Raw genomic sequence first — 17346 nt, forward strand, 5'->3', positions numbered from 1 at the left:
GGGAATTTAATCGATCACTGAACGGCATCAGCTGGATGGCGCAGGAGAACCAGCAATTAATGGTTTGGTATCAGCTTGCTCTGCGTTGAAAAATTCCCCCAATTTCGCAACCAGCAGCGGGTGACAGTCCACACGCTGCTGAGCTGAGCTCCCAGTTGGCTTGTATTTGTGCTTCCCAGGCACCCCAATGCAGCCCCGGCCCCGCTGGCACCCCGAGCTGCCCTGGCCACCGTGGCATCGCTGTCACAGCGTGACACCAAGCTCTCTGGCTCCATGACAGCACGTGCATTTGGGCAGCGATGCTAGTGACAATTTGCTGTTCACATTTTAGGAGCACAAGGGATTGTTCAAGCAGCCCTTGCTGCCGAAAGTGTGACCTACGCAGCACTTCCAACCAGCTCGTCTACGCTAAGGCTGCAGGTCTGCAGGAGTGAAGCTGAGCGCAGGGGAGGGGCCGTGCTTTCTCACTTGGGACTGGTGATAAAGGGTCGTTTGCTTCAGGGAAAACGGCCATCCGGTCTGTGCTCCCAGGAGAGAGGCCAGAGCTCTCCCCGTTCACGTGCTGGTGGCTCTTCCCTTCAGCGGGAGCAGTCCTGAGCCAAAAATTGTTTTTGCAATTTTCACACTGGGATGGGGGTGCTCAGGTAGAGCATAGCCCCCTCTGTGGCCTCGTCCCAGGGACCTCCATCCCAATCCTGGCCGGGCCATGGTGATCCCTTTGATTAGATAAATGCTACAGACACTAGGTCAAATATGCGCAGGATTTGCCACAGCGTCTAGTAAAATATCGTAAAAGCATGGCCTGTTCTGCTCTGCTCAGCAAAACAAGCCTTTTGCTTAAATAGCCTGCTGAGCAAGGAAGGCTGCACAGGCCGTTTGCTTCCCAGGCAGGAAGGATTAAGAGGGCCAGGAATAGAAATCGGAGAGGCAGCGTGTGCAGGAGAGCATCAGATAAGGAGCGGGGAAGTTTAGAGAGCATTAGGTGGCTCACAAGGCCGGGACTGTCAATGGGACGTGGCCCTTTCTGCCTGGGGTCGTGTTGGCCATCGTTTTCTCACTACTGGTGTCCTTCATTGGTCACTAGTGCCCCCTCCGACATCTCTTGTCTCGGCATGGAAGTTGAGGACCAGACCAGCCAAGGACACCACGAGCTGCCTTTGTCCCAGCGATGGGCGCGTGATGGAAACACATCAGCTACTCCCCAGGCATGGTCTGCTGCGGGAGACTGATGTCTCTCTGGGGACGTTCTGCCTGGGGAGTCGTTGTCTCCCCCTGACATCCCTGCATGGTGAGTTTGGGGACAGCTTGCCAATGCAGTCATAGTTTGTAGCAGCCAACAGGACCCTGCAGCTGGTTTAGGTTGGAGATGTTGAAGTCGGCAGCTGCTTGTGGGGCTGATTCAAACACTTCTGTCCTACAGAAGATGTTTTGCTATTTTCATTCCAGAGAGAGACAGCTTGTAGCTGGCAAACCCCCCACTGGCAGACGAAGGCTGTTCCCAAACCTCAGGGAAGGTGCTCAGGGGAAGTTCAGCTTTCAGGCCCTCTCCTCCTGTCCCCGTTTTCTGTGCCCATCACCCACCGTTTCCTATGCCAGGAGATGGCTGCAAAGGAGACCATGACAGCTCCAGGGCATGAAGTGTTCTGCGCCAAGCGATTATTTAATTGTTATCTGTTGAGCAGTAAATCCTTTCCCACACTGGCACATCATGACAGTAATTCTGCCTTATCTATATATCCCTGACTGGCAAATTCATCCAAAGCAAAAGGGGATTCCCTGACAATAAGATCTATGCTTGTGAGTAAATGAAGATCAGGAACAGAGTATTGAATAGAGCATTTACAGTAAGGATGCTGTCAGCTACCATGCTTGCTAGCTCTTCATGTCAAGTGGGTGAGCAGGCTCCTCTCGCAGGCTGCTCCTGCCCTTCCTGAACAGGGTGTTGTAGGATCAAAGGATAACTGAGATTCAGAGGGACCTCGGGGCCTCTACTCCAACCTTCTGCTGGAAGCAGGGCCAGCTGTGAGAGCAGTGTGGATTGCTTGGGGCTTTATCCAGTTGGCTCTTGAACACCTCCAAGGATGGAGACCGCACAGCCTCTCCAGGCATCTGAAGCTTGACTGTCCTCATGGTGAGTAAGTTTCTCTTTAGACACTGTCTGAACTACTTTTCATGCCCGTTGATCTCCTCCTACCATGTGCCCTGTGAGGAGCCTGGCCCCGTCTTCTCGATGCCCTCTGTGTGGGTTATGCTTCTGTGGTTCCTGCTGGCCCATTTCTCCAGTCTGCTGTGGGACAGCAGCTCTGCCCACCAGTCCTATCCACCTCCAGGGTCCCATCGACTGGACCCCCAGTCTGGGGTCGCCTGCAGACTTTCTGAGCGTGGACTCTCATGAGGCTGCAGCTGGGAGCCTGGGTCCCTCCGGCCCTTTGCTTTACTCTCTCACAGCTCTGCACTCTCAAGCAATCCCCAGCAGAAATGCCAGTGCCCAGAGCCAACAGGGCCAACCTCGTCGTGCATCAGCGATGCCACCACTGCCTCTTGCAGCCCCGACTCTGGATTGCTCCTACCATGTCACTCGCAGCTCCAAGGCCACTGTGGGGCTGGAGTGGCTTTTCTGTGGCATGCAAGTGAAGCAGAGATGGCCTTTGGGTTGGAAACCTCTCCACAGCACAAAAGCCCCGAACAAGGTCAGAGCCCCTGCTCAGCCCACCACCATTTCACCGAGCGAGCTGTTGGGGAAGCGCAAAGCCAAGTTACAAGACAGAGAACAAAAGTCCCAGGGGAACGTCACCAGCGTAGTCATCTCAACACATGCAAAGGTCCCTTCTGCTTTTTTTTTTCTCCCCTTTGAAATTTCAAATTCCAGTTTGTGGACAAAGTCCTACCTATCTGAGAATATAGATCTCCGACCACTGACCAAACTCCAGTCCAAGCAGTCCTGAGGGCTGCTCTTCCCCTTGCCCACGGATGCCTCTGCTCAGTCCCCGGATCTGCCGGGATTGCACCGAAACTTTTGCACCAGAGCAGAGCGCTCGTACTTGCACAGAGTGGATTTTGCACATTTCAGCCTTAATGTCAGCAGCTCCCTTTCTCCATACGGAATGGGAAGGACCATCGGGAATAACCAGGTAGGAGCTTTATCACCTGCAATTCATTTGGGCAGCCATTGCAGATACAAAACAAGAAGGAGAAACAAGGGCTTCCATTGTGCTTATACCAGCAATTTTAGCTCATCATTTAAATTAGGGATGGGGAAAAAAAAGGCAGCTTCACAGGGGATGGAAAACAAGAGGAAACATGAGCTGGTGAAGGCAGAGCCACTGCGAATGGTTAACTGATAACTCCAGTTTGCCTCTTCCCTCTCATCTTTTCTGATTCTCCTGATCAAGCTCAACTTATTCTCATGCTAATCATTTCTTGACCTGTTTATTGTGCATTAAAAAATTAACAGAGAGCAGTTTACTGCATGACCTGCTCACACAGAACTGCTACAGATTAGCAGGCAGGCTTTGAGCCTCTGCACAAGACTTTCGGATCTAGCAGCCAGTCTACACAGCTCGAGGATGAGCTTTTTTTCCTGTTTTTAAAGAACAGCTTTTTCTAAAGTCAATATGAATCCCCCTCCCTTCATGCCTTAAGTATATTTGCTCTGTGGCTATTTCCAAATGGGAAAGATAAAGCCAAGGGCTTGTGTTTTGTCAGACTTTTTGTAAACAGGGATATTTAGGCCACGCTGTCAAACCCCTCTGCCTTCTGCCTCAGCGTGCCGTGCCTCTGGAGCGGAGTTGTCAGTGCGTTAATAAGCAGCTCCAAGGAATCTGACAGGGGCTGGGGGCTGCAGGTCAGTGCAGCTGGAACAAGCCCCTGGTTCAGGCGGAGGATCTTTGCCTCCATTCTAGGCAATCATACGACGGATGCACAGGCAGGGATCTGCTCCCATGTCCATCCCCAGAATGTCCCCAGCAGTGAGACGTCTCCAGGAAAACTTGATTATTCAGCAGAAGTTGTTTAGGGTCTGTTTACCCCTTGCCAGCCACAAACAGCGTGTCCTCGCCCTGGCAAAACGTTTTGTGGAGGTCATCCAGAAAGATCCACCACTTCCATCCAGGGAAGTGGATCAGAAAGACCCAGCCCCGAGAGGCAGGAGGTGACCACGGCCATGTGTCAGACCCGTGACTGGGGGAAGACGCAGGCATTTTATTGTCCTGCTCAACAACATATTGCTCTTGGTGATTTCTTTTCCCAGCACTGAAACGCCAGTTGCTGTGGTTGGGTCAGGTGCTGTTTGGAGCTGGGGGTGATGCCTAGGACAGGCGATGCCTGAGCAGAGCCCGGACATGTTGCCACTGGTGAGTCTGTGGTGTGTGGTGGCACCCTGGGCTCCCCGGCACAGCTGAGGGTGACAGAGGCAGGTTCACCACAACCTCAGGCTATTTCCCACCAATGCCAAAGTTATCCAAAAGTGGCCAAAGCAACCAGAACTGTCCAGGCCCTCAAACCATACAATCAAGACACAATCCATGTGGAGAATCAAGGTGGTTTTTGGACATGAGGAAGAGACACTTCAAAGAAAGTCGCAGACTCTGCTTCAACTCCTCTCTAAAAGCGATATGCGCATTTCAGCTGAAGCTGGGGTGGATTTTGGAGCTGGAGGCAATAAATGGAGCAGAAACAAATAGCTGCTATGCAAAAGCGGTAGGGAAAGAACTGCAAACATGGGGACAGACAGACCATTTCAGCATGCACTCCTGTAATGATAACACTGTGTGCACCCTTCATCCCAGGACCAGAAAGGGGTTTATTGTCCTGCCTGACAAAGGCTCTGAACACTTGAGGAAGTAATTATTAGTACTCCTGGGAGCTGTTGTTTTGCAAGGACAGTGAGTTTGAGCTGTTCTCAGAAGGGCAGCTGTGCTCCAAAATGCCAGGGCATTTGCTGGTGTGTATTTGCAATCACCCTGGCTGCATTGCAGCCCTCGAAAACAGCGTCTGTCCTCTGGGACCTGCAAGTCGGCACTGTGACTCTGGAAATGTGACTGCTGTGCTTTTACGCAAAATCACACGATGAGCCCAAGACCAAGCGAGGAAGAGGAACTGTTAGATTCATCTTCTGCCATTACACCACAGGCTGCAACTTGGGCCAAGCTACAGCTCCCGCCACTGATCCCGCTTGCCCCGTCCAAGCCCTGCGCTGCAAGCATTGCGCTCCATCCAAACCAAACCCGACCCAACGGAGACCCGGGCACTTTCCAGCAAAACACCCTCCTGCCTATTTGGGAGGAAATCTGGAAAAACTCTGACTTTGCCACGTGGTGTTCCAGATTCACTGTCTGTGTTGGCAGATGCTCAGCTCGAACCCAGTGGTTTAAGCCCTGTTTAAACCGGGAAGCAGAAGCCACGGGGAAGTGGCAGTGCTGGAGGGAGGGTTTGCTGCCCGCAACGAGCACCTATTGCCTGCCGTGCCTCACCAGCTCATGCATTTAGTATGTCAGGGATCTCAGCAGCCCACGTCTGGACCTGGAGAGAACTTCTTTGGCAGGTGAATATGATCCCTTTGGAACTGAAGTAATCTTGCAGCTTCCCAGGAAAAAGCTCCCTACTGAGCTCACAGTCTGGCACACAAGCAAATCTCTCCCTTCACCCTTGCCAGGTGTTTGCAGGGCTTTTAGGTTTCATCGACTTTATACGTTCATTATATACACAAGAAGCAACCCCTGAAATCGTTCCAGCTGGTGGAGCAATAGGTGGAGGAGGAGAACAGCCAAAATCAACAAAGGTTACAAAGCAAGTTTTACTTTTTTTGAAATTTATTTTATCTTTTTGCAAAGGTGGATGCATCAGCACCCCATGCCTGCTGGAAGGGACCTCCAGTCACTGCTGGGGCTGTTGGGATCAGCCCTCAGTAGAAATTAAGGCAAAAGACTGCAAAGCTGCTGGGGGTGTGGAGGGAGAGCTGCAGTGGGGTGAGGGCAGTGGGGGAACGCTCTGAGCCCATGCCCCTGGAGGAGGGCAAGTCAAGGGCTCCTCAAGGGCAAAAAGCATCTTTCTGAATCCGACAGCCCTGGGCTGCTGTAGCTGCCCTACTCATGCCCCGGCCAAGGCAGCCCCAGCCAGGGAGCTGAACCTGGGGGAAACATCTCAGGAAAGGGCTACGTTTGTGTCTGATGGGAGGCAGCACAATGTCAGGGCAAGGCTGCCGAGGGTGGGAGCATTGGTGAGGTCTGAGCTGGGAAAGGTAGGCTGGGCGTCAGAAAAAAAATTTTAAAAGGGTGGTAAGTTAAAATTTTGAGAGATTCTGGTTTCTGGAGTCAGAAGGAAACAAGTTAGTGCAAAATGCTTTTTCTCCACAGGGTGTGCAGACTGCCTGAATAGCCTGTCTTGTTCCCAGTGTCCTCAGTCGCCAGAGCACAGCAAGTGCCAGAGTTAAGTGGAAGCAGAACAGTCCCCAGGAGCTCCACCTCCACAGCAGCGTGTCACCCCTGCAGCCCATGGCCACCACGGCACTTTCCTTTGCAGCACAATCATCCTGTCTACTGCCACGGAAACAAAAAAAGCACAGCAGAAAGCAAGGTACGGGCACGCCAGTGCTTTCTGCGTGCAAGGTTTGTTGTGGGGGGACAGCAACGGGAGGGGATCATGCGTCTCTGCAGTCTCATAAACAAAACCAAACCAAAGGCCAGGACACTGCAGTGCCAACTGCCTGGCGTCCGGCTAACAAACAGCACAGCAAACTGCTAATTAGCCTTTGAGTATTTGACCTATGTCTCCAAGACAGGATAACGCTATTATTTGTCCCTTTACACTCCTGCAAGGCCCAGTGCCGTTGGCCTCTTGTATCATAAAGAAATTAAAGTATATTATGACCATAAACTACATCATTTGAGGAAATGAACCATTTCTAGTAAACGTATCATGGGACGCTGAAGCCATGAACTTTCCTAAATCAATTGCCAGCTGATAAAGAGCACAGGTACTTGCTGGGAGCCAGCCTGGCACTGGCATGGGCAGCTTGTCCCGTGGGATGGTGGCTCAGGGTGCCAGCTGCCCCAGGAGGCATGAACCCCACCGCCAGCCCTGCTTGCGGGGAATTGCTCAAGCAAGAGGAGCCCCAGGATTTTTGCCGTGCTCCGGGACTGGGCAGGGGCTGTCAGGGTGTTTTGTGGATGAGGCTCTGCGAGGCGCAGGGGTCCGGGGCTTGGGATGCGCCCAACATGTCCGAGTGCCTGCAGAGTCCCAAGCAGCACCCTGAGCCCGGGCAGCCTCCTCGCTGAGGGCCTCTGCGCTGAGGTCCCTGCGGGTGCTGGGGCTGAGGGGCTGAGCACAGAGAAGGGGGATCTGCACTGGGGAGGGCAGCAGAGTGAGACCCAAAAAACATTTCTAATAAGAGCTCGGTGCAACCAATAAGGTTTGCGTTAAAAATGTTTTTCTCTGAGTGTTTTTTAAGCTTTCGTTATGAGGGCGAGGTAACTCCCACGGCAGACCGCTTTGGCTAAGGAGCAGGCAGCAAGCAGAGCGGGCTGCAGGCTGGCAGGGTCCGTGCCGGGGTTGCAGTAATGCCGGATGCTGGGAACTGGGCTGAGAACAACCAGTTCATTCATTGTGCAAGCCGTCACTGGGGCATCCATGGGATGCCAGCTCTGCCCCACCACCACTTCTCCCAGGAGTCACAGCACCCTCTCCACCATGCCGCCCACTTTGGGGTACCCCTCTTGAGAGCCCCAGAACCCAGCCTGGGGACACCAGCCGTCGCCTCCCACAACCAGGCGTGTTCCCTCCACGCAGCCACGCGGCACAACAGAAACCAGAGACTTGGGGGTCCCCTTAGGTGGGGACCAGCAATGCATATGTGGGGGATAAGCGCATTTTGGCTGCTCCGGAACCCCAGTGGAGCCCCTGTGGCGGGGTGCCCATGCCCTTCATTCACGTAACCTCTGCAGCGCTGGCTACGCAGCTACTTCTCTCCCTGCTGTGAGTGCCAGGGGAGCATGGGGGGTACCTGGTGTTTCCTGGAGCAGGTCGTATCTGCTGCCATTCATCTTCCAGGGATGCACAGCTCTGCAGGCAGAGCTAGGGGAGTCTCGCCCTCGGACGGGGCCGTCCAGCCGGTGAGCCCCCCACGGGCTGCCGGGCACGAGCCATGCCCGGGAGCTGGCTGCGGTGTGGCGGCAGGGACCGACTAATCCCTTAATGCTGGTCACAATGAGATTTGATGGAGAGCAGGACCTTGTGCCGCAGAGCCGCAGGTTTTAAAGGGTTCTGGGCACTACCCGGAGGGGAATTATAAGGTGGATCCTGGTTTGCACCCCACTGCTGGTGCCCACAGCAATGCCAGCTGCTTTGTGGGCCACCTTTTCTGAGGTGCCCTCACCCTGGCCTCTGGTCTGCTGCTGTGTTTCTGCAGGGCCAGGGGTGCCCGACCACACATGCAGCTCTGGAGGCTGCTCTGGAAAACGTGCCTGGGTGTGTTCAACAGCAGGAGCAGGTCTGACTCCCTCGCCGGGGAGAGGCTGGCTGCTTTCGCTTTAGTGTTTCTCTATAAATACCCAGAACGCCGTACCCTTGAGAAACAACCTGTGTCTCCCCTCCCAGCCACCATCACGACACACGGGGCTGGGAGAAGCAAGGACTGAGCAGGACAGCAGGCAGGGAGCTGCGCACATGATGCTCTCCGTCCCTGGGCAGCCCTGAGCTTCGTGCCCTGCAGAGCCCGGGGAGCAGCTCCAATGGCTCAAACCACCCCAGGGGCATCACGGGCAGAGCTCTCCTGCCACTCCCGAGGCACTTGACTACTCTGCACCAGTGCCTTCCTCTCCCCACCCTCTCCCCATTCTCTCCCAAGGAAAACAGAACCTGGAAAACTCTCAGATTTCTTAATGGATTGTGCACATTGGTGCTGTTGATGGGGAGTCCAGGAGCCTCCATATCCCAGGCAGCCCGAGATTTCGGATAGCGTCTTGCACCGCGGCCTGGCCAAGGCAAGCTCAGCAGGAAGAAAAGGCATTTCCCAACTGCCAGGCTGCAAGAAACTCCTCTCTGCCACAGCACCATTGCTCTCTCTGCTGGTTTTTTTTTCTGGAGAAGAGCTGCTGCGACAGTCTTGTGTTGACTCGTTTGGCCCCAGTCCAGAGGGGAGCGCGGAGGCTGCTGAGCACCGAGATTTTTCTCCTCTGCAGGGAGCGTGTGCTGGCATGTGCGGCCCCGCTGAGCCCAGAGGAGGAAAATTAGGTGAGGGATTAGAGTGGCACTTCACTGGGTTTTCACAGGCACCAAGCAATGAATTGAATACTGAAAGGGAGAACGGGGCCGGGCGCCTTTGCAATGCAGCTCTGTGCTGCACAGCCATAGCCCTGACCAGAGCCGGGAGCAAGCATGGCCTTGCTCAGCCTCTGTGCCTGGAGGAACTGACCGCAGGGCCAAGCCCGTCTGAAACACCCATTTTCCTGCACTTCCCTTCCTCCTCGGATGGCTTTCCTCCTGCCGAGCCCACCTCTGCTTTCACTGTGCCAAGGAGGAGAGAGCTCGTTCCTGCCCTGCAGAGATGTTGGAGACCAAGTGCCATCTCGAAGGCACAAGTCTAATGGAGGAAAACCATCCTTAAACTGTTCCTGTCCTGTCCCCACGAGCCTTCGCTCCCACTCAGGACTACCTGGGCGCATTCAAATTGATCTGGAGAGCACACAGCTGCCAGCAGCTTCCAGAAGGCTCCCGCTGGGTCGGGGATGGCGAATGGCCAGCAGGTCCGTACCTCGGCTCGGTGCCCGAGGAAGGGGTGCCCGGGCGATGGGGGCAGATGCCCAGCATGCCCGCGTGGAGCAGGGAGTGGCATCGAGGGCAGGGCCGGGTCTGAACTGCGCATAACCCTGTGACACCTCCCTTCACCCCTCTGTTTCCACACCGGTTTTAGCGCCTGTAACAGGGAAACACACCCAGGTCAACAGAGATTTCTCCCAGACGGTGGCAGTCCCCGGGCACACACCCACGGTCAAGACACGGGCAGCACCCAGCTCTCCTTCCACCAGGGTGTCCACACGGTGGCAAAGCCACCACCTCCATCCCACCACTGTTTAGTCCTTGAAGGCAGCAGACTCCAGGCAGGGAGCAGCCAGGGCTGTGGACCTGAAGCCTGGCTGTTTGTCGCCTTGCCCCTCCTGGCTCCTTATTCCATCCTTCGTTTCGCCTTTGCCCTGCCGACGCCACGCTCTCTGCATGGGCTGGGTCCTCTGGGCACCCGTCGATGCCTTCTCTGCTCCTCCCTGCCAGGGCACCTTGACGTGGCTGAGCCTGCCTGTCCCTGAGGCAGGACCTGCTCCTGCTCACGAGCCATAGTGGCTGTGAGCGAGAGGCCACGCAGCTTGCTGGACGGGGAGCTGCAGCACAAGCAGGACTTTTTTCCGAGGGGGGCTGTTATTTTATGCCTTCTGCTGAGCTCCCCCAGTGTTGCCCTATCCGTTAGCCTGACACCCTGCCCAGCCTCGCAGTCCGTGGCCAAATTTCTCTGGATGATGTTAGCACCAGTGAATCCTCTCCCTGGGCTGGGCTGCTGCTTTTCTCTGGGGGCGGTGAGGTGGACCCTGCCATCCGATGGACGTGACCGGGTGGGACGCACGACTTGCCCAGTCGGCTGGAAACCATGGGCAGGCTGGCACGCTGGAGATGAGCAGCAGCAGCAGCTTCTTATCACAGGGTGTCAAGGCTTTGCATGCAGCAAAGTGATGGGCCTCACCTGGGAGCAGAGAGGGGGAGACGTGGCCGAGCGGGGCAGGAGGAGCCGAGTCTGCACTCGGCCATAAACACGGTACGGTGGCTGTCGTTTATGTGTTGGCAAACACGTCAAGTGGGCTCGACTGTTGATTCTGACTGTATAAAAGAGCGTTGTGGCACTTGTTCAGGTTTGCGCAGGTTTTACAGCTCTTGTTCTGAGAAGTGCCCATGTATTTGGTTTTGCTCCTTCCTTCAGGTCTATCTGTTGACATTGGCTCTCCTAACCAGAGCGTTGGGCCATGCCAGGAAGCTGAGTGTACGGCTCTCCCTGTGTTTCCCACTTTCCCAGGAGTTATCATCTATAAAACATTGCACACACCCATGGCCAGGACAGGTTTCTGGTGCAGAGGCAAGTGAAAGGTGCCTGATGGTCCCATGTTGGTGGGTCCACGTGCCCCACACTCGGTGGCAGGAGCTGAGACAACCATCCTGACAGATAAGTTTTAGGGTGGACAGGCAAAGCCGTGGGGAAGGTGCTGCAGGCTGGGGCGGGATGAGCAAGGTGAGAGATCTGTAGGGCTGCATTGAAAATCAGGATGTCAAACCAGCTTGGCTGTCCAGAGAGGGAGAAGGTGTCAGGGCTCCCAGAGCATCATTGCAGAGGAGATGGCCCACGCGTGGTGCCCCATGGTAGGAGGTACACGGTATCATTCATTCAGCACCGCCAGTCCTCTTCCCACGAGGAGATGCCAGCACCAGCTGAGCCCGCAGGGACACCCTGGTGCTGGGGGCTCGGAGGGCTTGAGCCCATGGTGATGGTCCCCATCCACCGCTCAGTACTGGGGCTCCTGGTGCCATCAGGATGCAGCTGGAGTCCCTCCAGTGGCTGCAGCCTTTTGGGATAGAAAATCTGGACTGGCTGCGCAGACCCTCAGCTTCTTAGAGCCAGGATCCATCTGCTCCTTGGCTGCTGGTGCCTTTCCACAGCTGCTCGCTCTGCACAGAGCTGATCCTCTCGCACCTTTGGTGCATCATCCAGAGCCCACCACTGGTTTTCAAGGCATGTATTTCCTGAAGGGATTTGCTGGGTAGTTTCTGTTGATGCTCAGGCTGAAGCTTAGACGGGAGGCGTTCCTCGGAGTAATTGCTTCTGGGAGCCAGCTCAGCTCAGAGGTACCAGTGGGAATGGTGCAGGTGCCTCTGCCCAGCGCAGGCGAGCAGAGCCGTCAGCCCTGGGTTCACAATACAGCCACTACCTTGAAATTTGCCTTCTGTGAAAATTCTGCAACATTTGCTGTTTCCACAGGCATTTCTGCCAGGAACGTGGTTTGTGTGAATATTTGAGGAAAGCAAACAGAGAAGGAGCCCGAACAGAGTCATGGACTTTTTTTGCATTCTTTGCCCTGTTCTAAGCCCGAGCCTGGCGGCAGAGACACTTGCAGGCGTTCCCCCTGCCTGATGGACCCCTTGGCTCTGCCCTGTGCGCCGCCCCATCCCCTGCCACTGGCTCTGGTCCCGCTGCAAATTTGCTGTACTTAGAAGAGAATCACCCAGGCCTTGCTCTCTGCAGGACCACCATCACTCACCACCCCTTTGCACTCATTTTAAATAAACATCATTTTTTTAATGCCGTTTAAGAAAACTCAGCAGAAGACTAACTGAGCATGTCTGACCCGCAGACCTGCACCTGCCCTGCGGAGCTCAAAATAGCTCCGGGACACTCCTCCAGCCTTCCGCGGCCTCCTGCCGCTCGCCTCCCAGAGCTGGAGCTCATTGCCCGCTCTGGGCTCACTCCCCCTTATAAAAACACCATCGGATTTTCAAGCGAAGCCGAAGATGCGGGTGTGCTGCTGGCCCGATAAGCGGCCGGGTGAGGCGGCTGCGCTGGGGCGGTGGAAGTCGCAGCCCTGCGGGCCCCGTGACACTGAGCAGCATCCCTGCAGACCCCCGCCACGGGGGGAGCACCCCCAGCTCCTCCCCAAGGAAACCTCCGCCAAACACCAGCAAAGAGCACTCAGGATCGGGCCAAGGCGGCTGAAGCAGTGATTGTCCCTTTTGGACCCCGTCTAAATACCAGTGCTTGTTCCTGGATGCAGCAAGATGCCGCTCATCCCTCGCCCTGGTAAGTGCTCACCCTGCCAGCACCAGTGTTACGGCCACCCCCAACAGCCGGCGGGGACGGCGGGAGTGGGGACAGGGAAGGGGGCTGTGCCGGGTGTCCTGACACCCACCGATCCCCCACAGCCTCCAGGCCATAGACACAGAGCACAGGGGGTAAACAGAGGTATTAAACAGCAGCTGACATGAGAAATCAAGGGGAAGAGCTCAGTTTGGGTCACGCCTAGGGGAAACCTATAAAGATTAGAACTATTTGGCAATGAAAAATAATTGCTTCACAGTGAAAAGTAAAAATACTCAGAAATTCTGCCTTCTCCTATGTTCTTCAGCTGAAACTATTCACCACATCTGACCAAAAGGCCTGAGCACCTCTGACGTCTCGCATTTTTCAGCGAATTTCCAAAGCTGCTTTACTGAGCTGGCCCCATCGTGCGCCGGTCGCTGCTGTAACCACCGCCCCGCGGATCCCCGGCTCCGAGACCGGCTCCCAAAGCATGAAGGAGCGGTGCTGCCTGCGCTGGGGTTGAGGGCAATTGCCCGGATCATGCCCAAGTCTCATCCGGAGGATAAAGCTGGAGCCGGGGGCTCGCTGCCTCCTCGCTGCCCGGGAAGGGACCGTCCCCTCGCCCCCTCTCCATTCCCAGCCTCTCGCGCACCCATTTGCAGCCACCTCGCCAGAGATTTAGCGCCCGCGTGCCTGGAGGAGCCCTTTCCAGCTCACAGCCCATCCCCAGTGGGTGCCGGTGAGGATGCTGAACGTGCCCCCAGCCCCGCGGCTCTCTGGGAGCTGCATCATTGCTCCCTGCTCACCCAGGGACCCACGCAGGGTGCTGGGGACAGGACGCCTTTGTCACCACCTGGCAGAGCATCCTCCAAGTCCTTTACAAGAGGCACAGTTCTGATGGGAGAGAAATAAGTGCCCCCAAGGTATGTTTTAGGGGGAATGCTGGTGGCAGTTTCAGGCAGGGATGGATGCGGAGGGTTGCAGTAGCTGCAGCGGGGGGATGCCCCACTCTCAGCTCTTACTGATGCCACCGCTGCGAAGAGCGGGCTAGACCTGCTCGCTGTCCTGAGGCCCAGCACCAGTACCCAGCTTTCCCTTTAGAATATATCCCTGACTTCAAACGGATGCTGAAATGCTGAAGCCTCTGAGATGGGTGGGGAGATGGGAAAATCAGAAAATCGGAAGAAACTGAAAATAACTGTGTGACTCCTCCAAGGCGGAAGGCTCATCTGGTGGAACCTGATGTGCCTCCGCCAGCCGAGTGCCAGCAATGCCAGTGCGATGCCAGTGCGGTGCCAGTGCGGTGCCAGTGCGGTGCCAGCATGATGCCAGTGCAATGCCAGGGCAATGCCAGGGCAATGCCAGCGCGATGCAGTGCGATGCCAGGACGAGGGCAGTGCGATGCCAGGGCGAGGGCAGTGCTGGCGGCCACGGCTGGGGCTCAGCGCCGGCACCGCAGCATGCAGCACCCCGGTTGCATTGTGAGGGAGTAAACTTCCCGGTGACCCTCAAAGGGTTTGGCCACCACTTTGCCATCTGCCCCACGGTACATCCCGGCTGCTGTGCCCACCCCGCTGCCCAGCCCTGACCCAGCCCAGCCCCGCGGTGCTGCAGGCGCTGCCCGGTCCCCCATCCCCGCCAGCCCTTCCTTGCCTCTATTTGGATAACTTTTTCACCCGTTTTATTTATGAGGACTCCCCTCCTTCTGCCAACACTCTGAATTTCCTCTCTCTTTGGTCTGGGAGGCCCGTCTCCCTTTTTTGTTCTCATTATTTTTCCCTCTCCCCCTTGCAAGGCCCCAGGCTCGGCAGCCCAGCCCCACGGCAGGCTCGCCGGCAGCGGGTGCCGGCCGGAGGTGCCTTTGTGTGGCCCCGGGAGCAGATGGGGAGAGCGGCCGCAGGTCGGATGTGCAGCCATTCTGCCCCAGCTGCCCTGCGGCACCGTCACTGACCCACAGGCTGAAAAATTAGGAGAAAATCAGAATTAAAAACAAAATCAGGAGAAATATAGCAACAGAAGGATTTGCCTGCCTGTGTTTAAGGTCACCGATGTGTTGTGGCTGGCAAGCAGCTGCTTGCATTACAGCCAGCTGCAAGTGGGAAGAACTTCATCGTAAGTGATTAAAGAGCTTGTTCAGCTCCTTGGGTGGCATCTGTCAGGCAAAGCCTGTTGCTTGCTGCAGAAATGAGACTAGCATTGCACGTCGGGGCAAAGCAGGACACAGGCACCTTGGATCTGGGGACACGCAGACCTGGCCAGCCCGCACTGCCGTGTCTCCCAGGCTGACGGGATCGTCACTTGAGCCCCCCCCTCTCCTGCACATGAGGCACAAGTCAGTCCCAGCAAGCTCGGCGGGTCAGGAGCCATCTCCCTGCCAGCAGCAGCGACGCATGTGGGGCTTCAGCCTGGAGGATGCTCAGCACCCACTTCATCTGGGCCAGCCCACAGAGGTGCCCTCGCTCCAGGATCTGACCCTCCGCACATCTCGGAGGCATCAAGCCTTCGTTTCACCCACTCACAAGCAGCCTTCATCGCATGGCTCCTTGCATGTTGTCCAAGCAGCACCAGCTGGATGCAGAACCGCAACCTGCACTGAACAGACCAAAGCCCTGGCATTTTTCTGAGCCCAGCTTTACGCGAGGCCCCATCCCGCTGCTGGCTCCCGCAGCTCAGAGCCATGGGTGATGGGAGCTCCTCCAGAGTCCCGGCTCTTGCGGGCCTGGGACGTACGAATGAGCGACTCAGTAAAAACGGGCTAAAACTCAGCAGTTAATAACTGCTGGACAGTAGCTCCCTGCTCCAGCTTGGCCCAGTGACGCTATTGAAGATCCCATGCAATTACCATACGTTTCCATTGCAGTGGGCCGTGGACCCACGACGTGCCAATGAGTCCCGCATCTGGCCATGGTTCACCATGGGGCCATGTGAGCCGAAATTAAAGTGATCCGGAGAGTCCTGAAGTGCTGGGGACTGGGGCAAGGAGGCACGGGGCCTCACTGCCGCATGGATACCCAGCACAGGGGTGGGCTAGAGCTGGAGGTGCTACCCGTAGGAGGCGGCAGGACTGGAGCAAGAGAAGCCACCACCCAGAATGGAGCCATGAGCTGAGCAGAAGGAGGTGGCCTGGGAGCCCCACAAGCCCTCCTGGGGCCTGGCTGCAGCACATGCAGCAGCTGGAACGTGGGTTGGTGGGGCTGGGCATGCTTGTGGGTGGGGTCTGCTGAAGGAGAAGAGCAGCGGGATGTGAAAAACACAGCGAGGAGAGGCAAGGTATCATGATGGAGAGCCATGGGGTGTGATGGAGAGCCACAGATCATGATGGAGAACGTGATAACTGTGAGCCATCACCAGCTGGAGCCTCACTCTGCGCGATGCCCATGCCCAGGGAACTGGGGTTCCCAGATCACACAGGACTGAACCAGCCCTGGCTCCTTGCCTTGCGGAGAAGCTGCAGCATGGGCACAGCTGGACCCATCCCGAGGGTAACGTGGGGCTGACGGCAGCCCGGGCCAGGGGACGCGTGCCCTGGTGCCCATGTGCGTCTGTTGCGGTTGGCATCTGGCACAGCCAAGGAGAGCTGCAGCACGGGGCTGCCCCGGGCTGGCACCCACTGTGCCACCGGTGAGCCCGGCACAGGCCTGGCTGGCATCTCCCTGCGGCCGGGGCAGCGGGCAGCAGCGGTGCCGCCCGATGCTCTGCACCGCAGGGACTGGAGGCTGCCGTTCCTCCGGGCACTACACTCCCTGCTGGGAAACCTGCCCAGCACTAACACCAGCCCAGCCCCGGCCCTCGGCGAGGGCAGCAGTGCTGGTGGGCGCCCGCTGTGCCCGCTCACGCAGCCCGGGCGTGCCACGGGCCGCCCACCGCCCTTGCACTGGGGCTGGCCGCGTGTCCTGGGCAGCACGTCACCGCCTTCCTAAACCGCTTCCACTTCTGCTGCGAGCCCTGCAGCAGCCCCTCTGCCAGCGGGTCGGACCGCTCTGCTCCCTCGGGCACGTGCCTGCTTCCTCCAGCCAAGCAGAGTGAAAGAAAGGAAATACATATATATATGTATATGTATTGTATAAGAACTAATCGGGGACCGTTTTTGTGCCTCCGTCTCCAGCCTTTGCAGGTGCGTGAGCCGGCGGGGGCCGGGCAGCGCGGCGGGGCTGGGACGTGGGGCCGGGGCCGCTGCCCGCTCCCAGCCCCGCTTCCCGCGAGCGACGCCGGGGCGGCAGCGCGGGCGATGGAAACGCTGTACTCACCATATGGAGCCTCCATCTTAGCGCTTAGCTGGGTGCTTACATTGACCATGTCTCGCCGGCTACTGCTATGGGGACTTGGGGCGAAAACCAGAGGAAGTGGAGGAATAAAAAGAAATCTAAATAAATAAATAAAAATGTCTTTCACTGAGGAACTAGGTGAAGGCAGGAGGGAGCGCGGAGAGGCAGGGCGAGGAAACCTGCCTCTCCTGTTATCTTATTGATTCGCTTAATCAGGGCTAATGTGGGTGGAGATGTTAAATAGTAACCAAGCTC

General features: G+C 56.6%; 1 protein-coding gene and 1 long non-coding RNA gene across 4 annotated transcripts in view; one reads left to right on the top strand and one right to left on the bottom strand.

Annotated features, from left to right (window-relative positions):
* The window catches only part of HNF4A (hepatocyte nuclear factor 4 alpha), a 38252-nt gene extending 21011 nt beyond the window's left edge, over positions 1-17241 (bottom strand). For both annotated transcript variants that reach the window (XM_075439007.1, XM_075439006.1), the window contains exon 1: positions 17074-17241. In XM_075439007.1, coding sequence (XP_075295122.1) covers positions 17074-17122 — 49 coding nt within the window. In that variant the 5' untranslated portion in view covers positions 17123-17241. The remainder of the gene's footprint in view (positions 1-17073) is intronic.
* LOC142363572 (uncharacterized) lies at positions 2913-17080 on the top strand. Of its 2 annotated transcripts, XR_012765826.1 has the most exons (4): positions 2922-3131; positions 6354-6573; positions 12011-12826; positions 13152-17080. It is a non-coding gene; the product is annotated as an uncharacterized LOC142363572 (long non-coding RNA). The 2 variants fall into 2 exon arrangements; XR_012765825.1 differs by lacking the exon at positions 13152-17080 and having other exon boundaries at positions 2913-3131; positions 12011-13129.
* Positions 17242-17346: the final 105 nt, after the last annotated feature.

The sequence above is a fragment of the Opisthocomus hoazin genome, chromosome 18 (assembly GCF_030867145.1).
Source record: "Opisthocomus hoazin isolate bOpiHoa1 chromosome 18, bOpiHoa1.hap1, whole genome shotgun sequence".
Lineage (NCBI taxonomy): Eukaryota > Metazoa > Chordata > Aves > Opisthocomiformes > Opisthocomidae > Opisthocomus > Opisthocomus hoazin.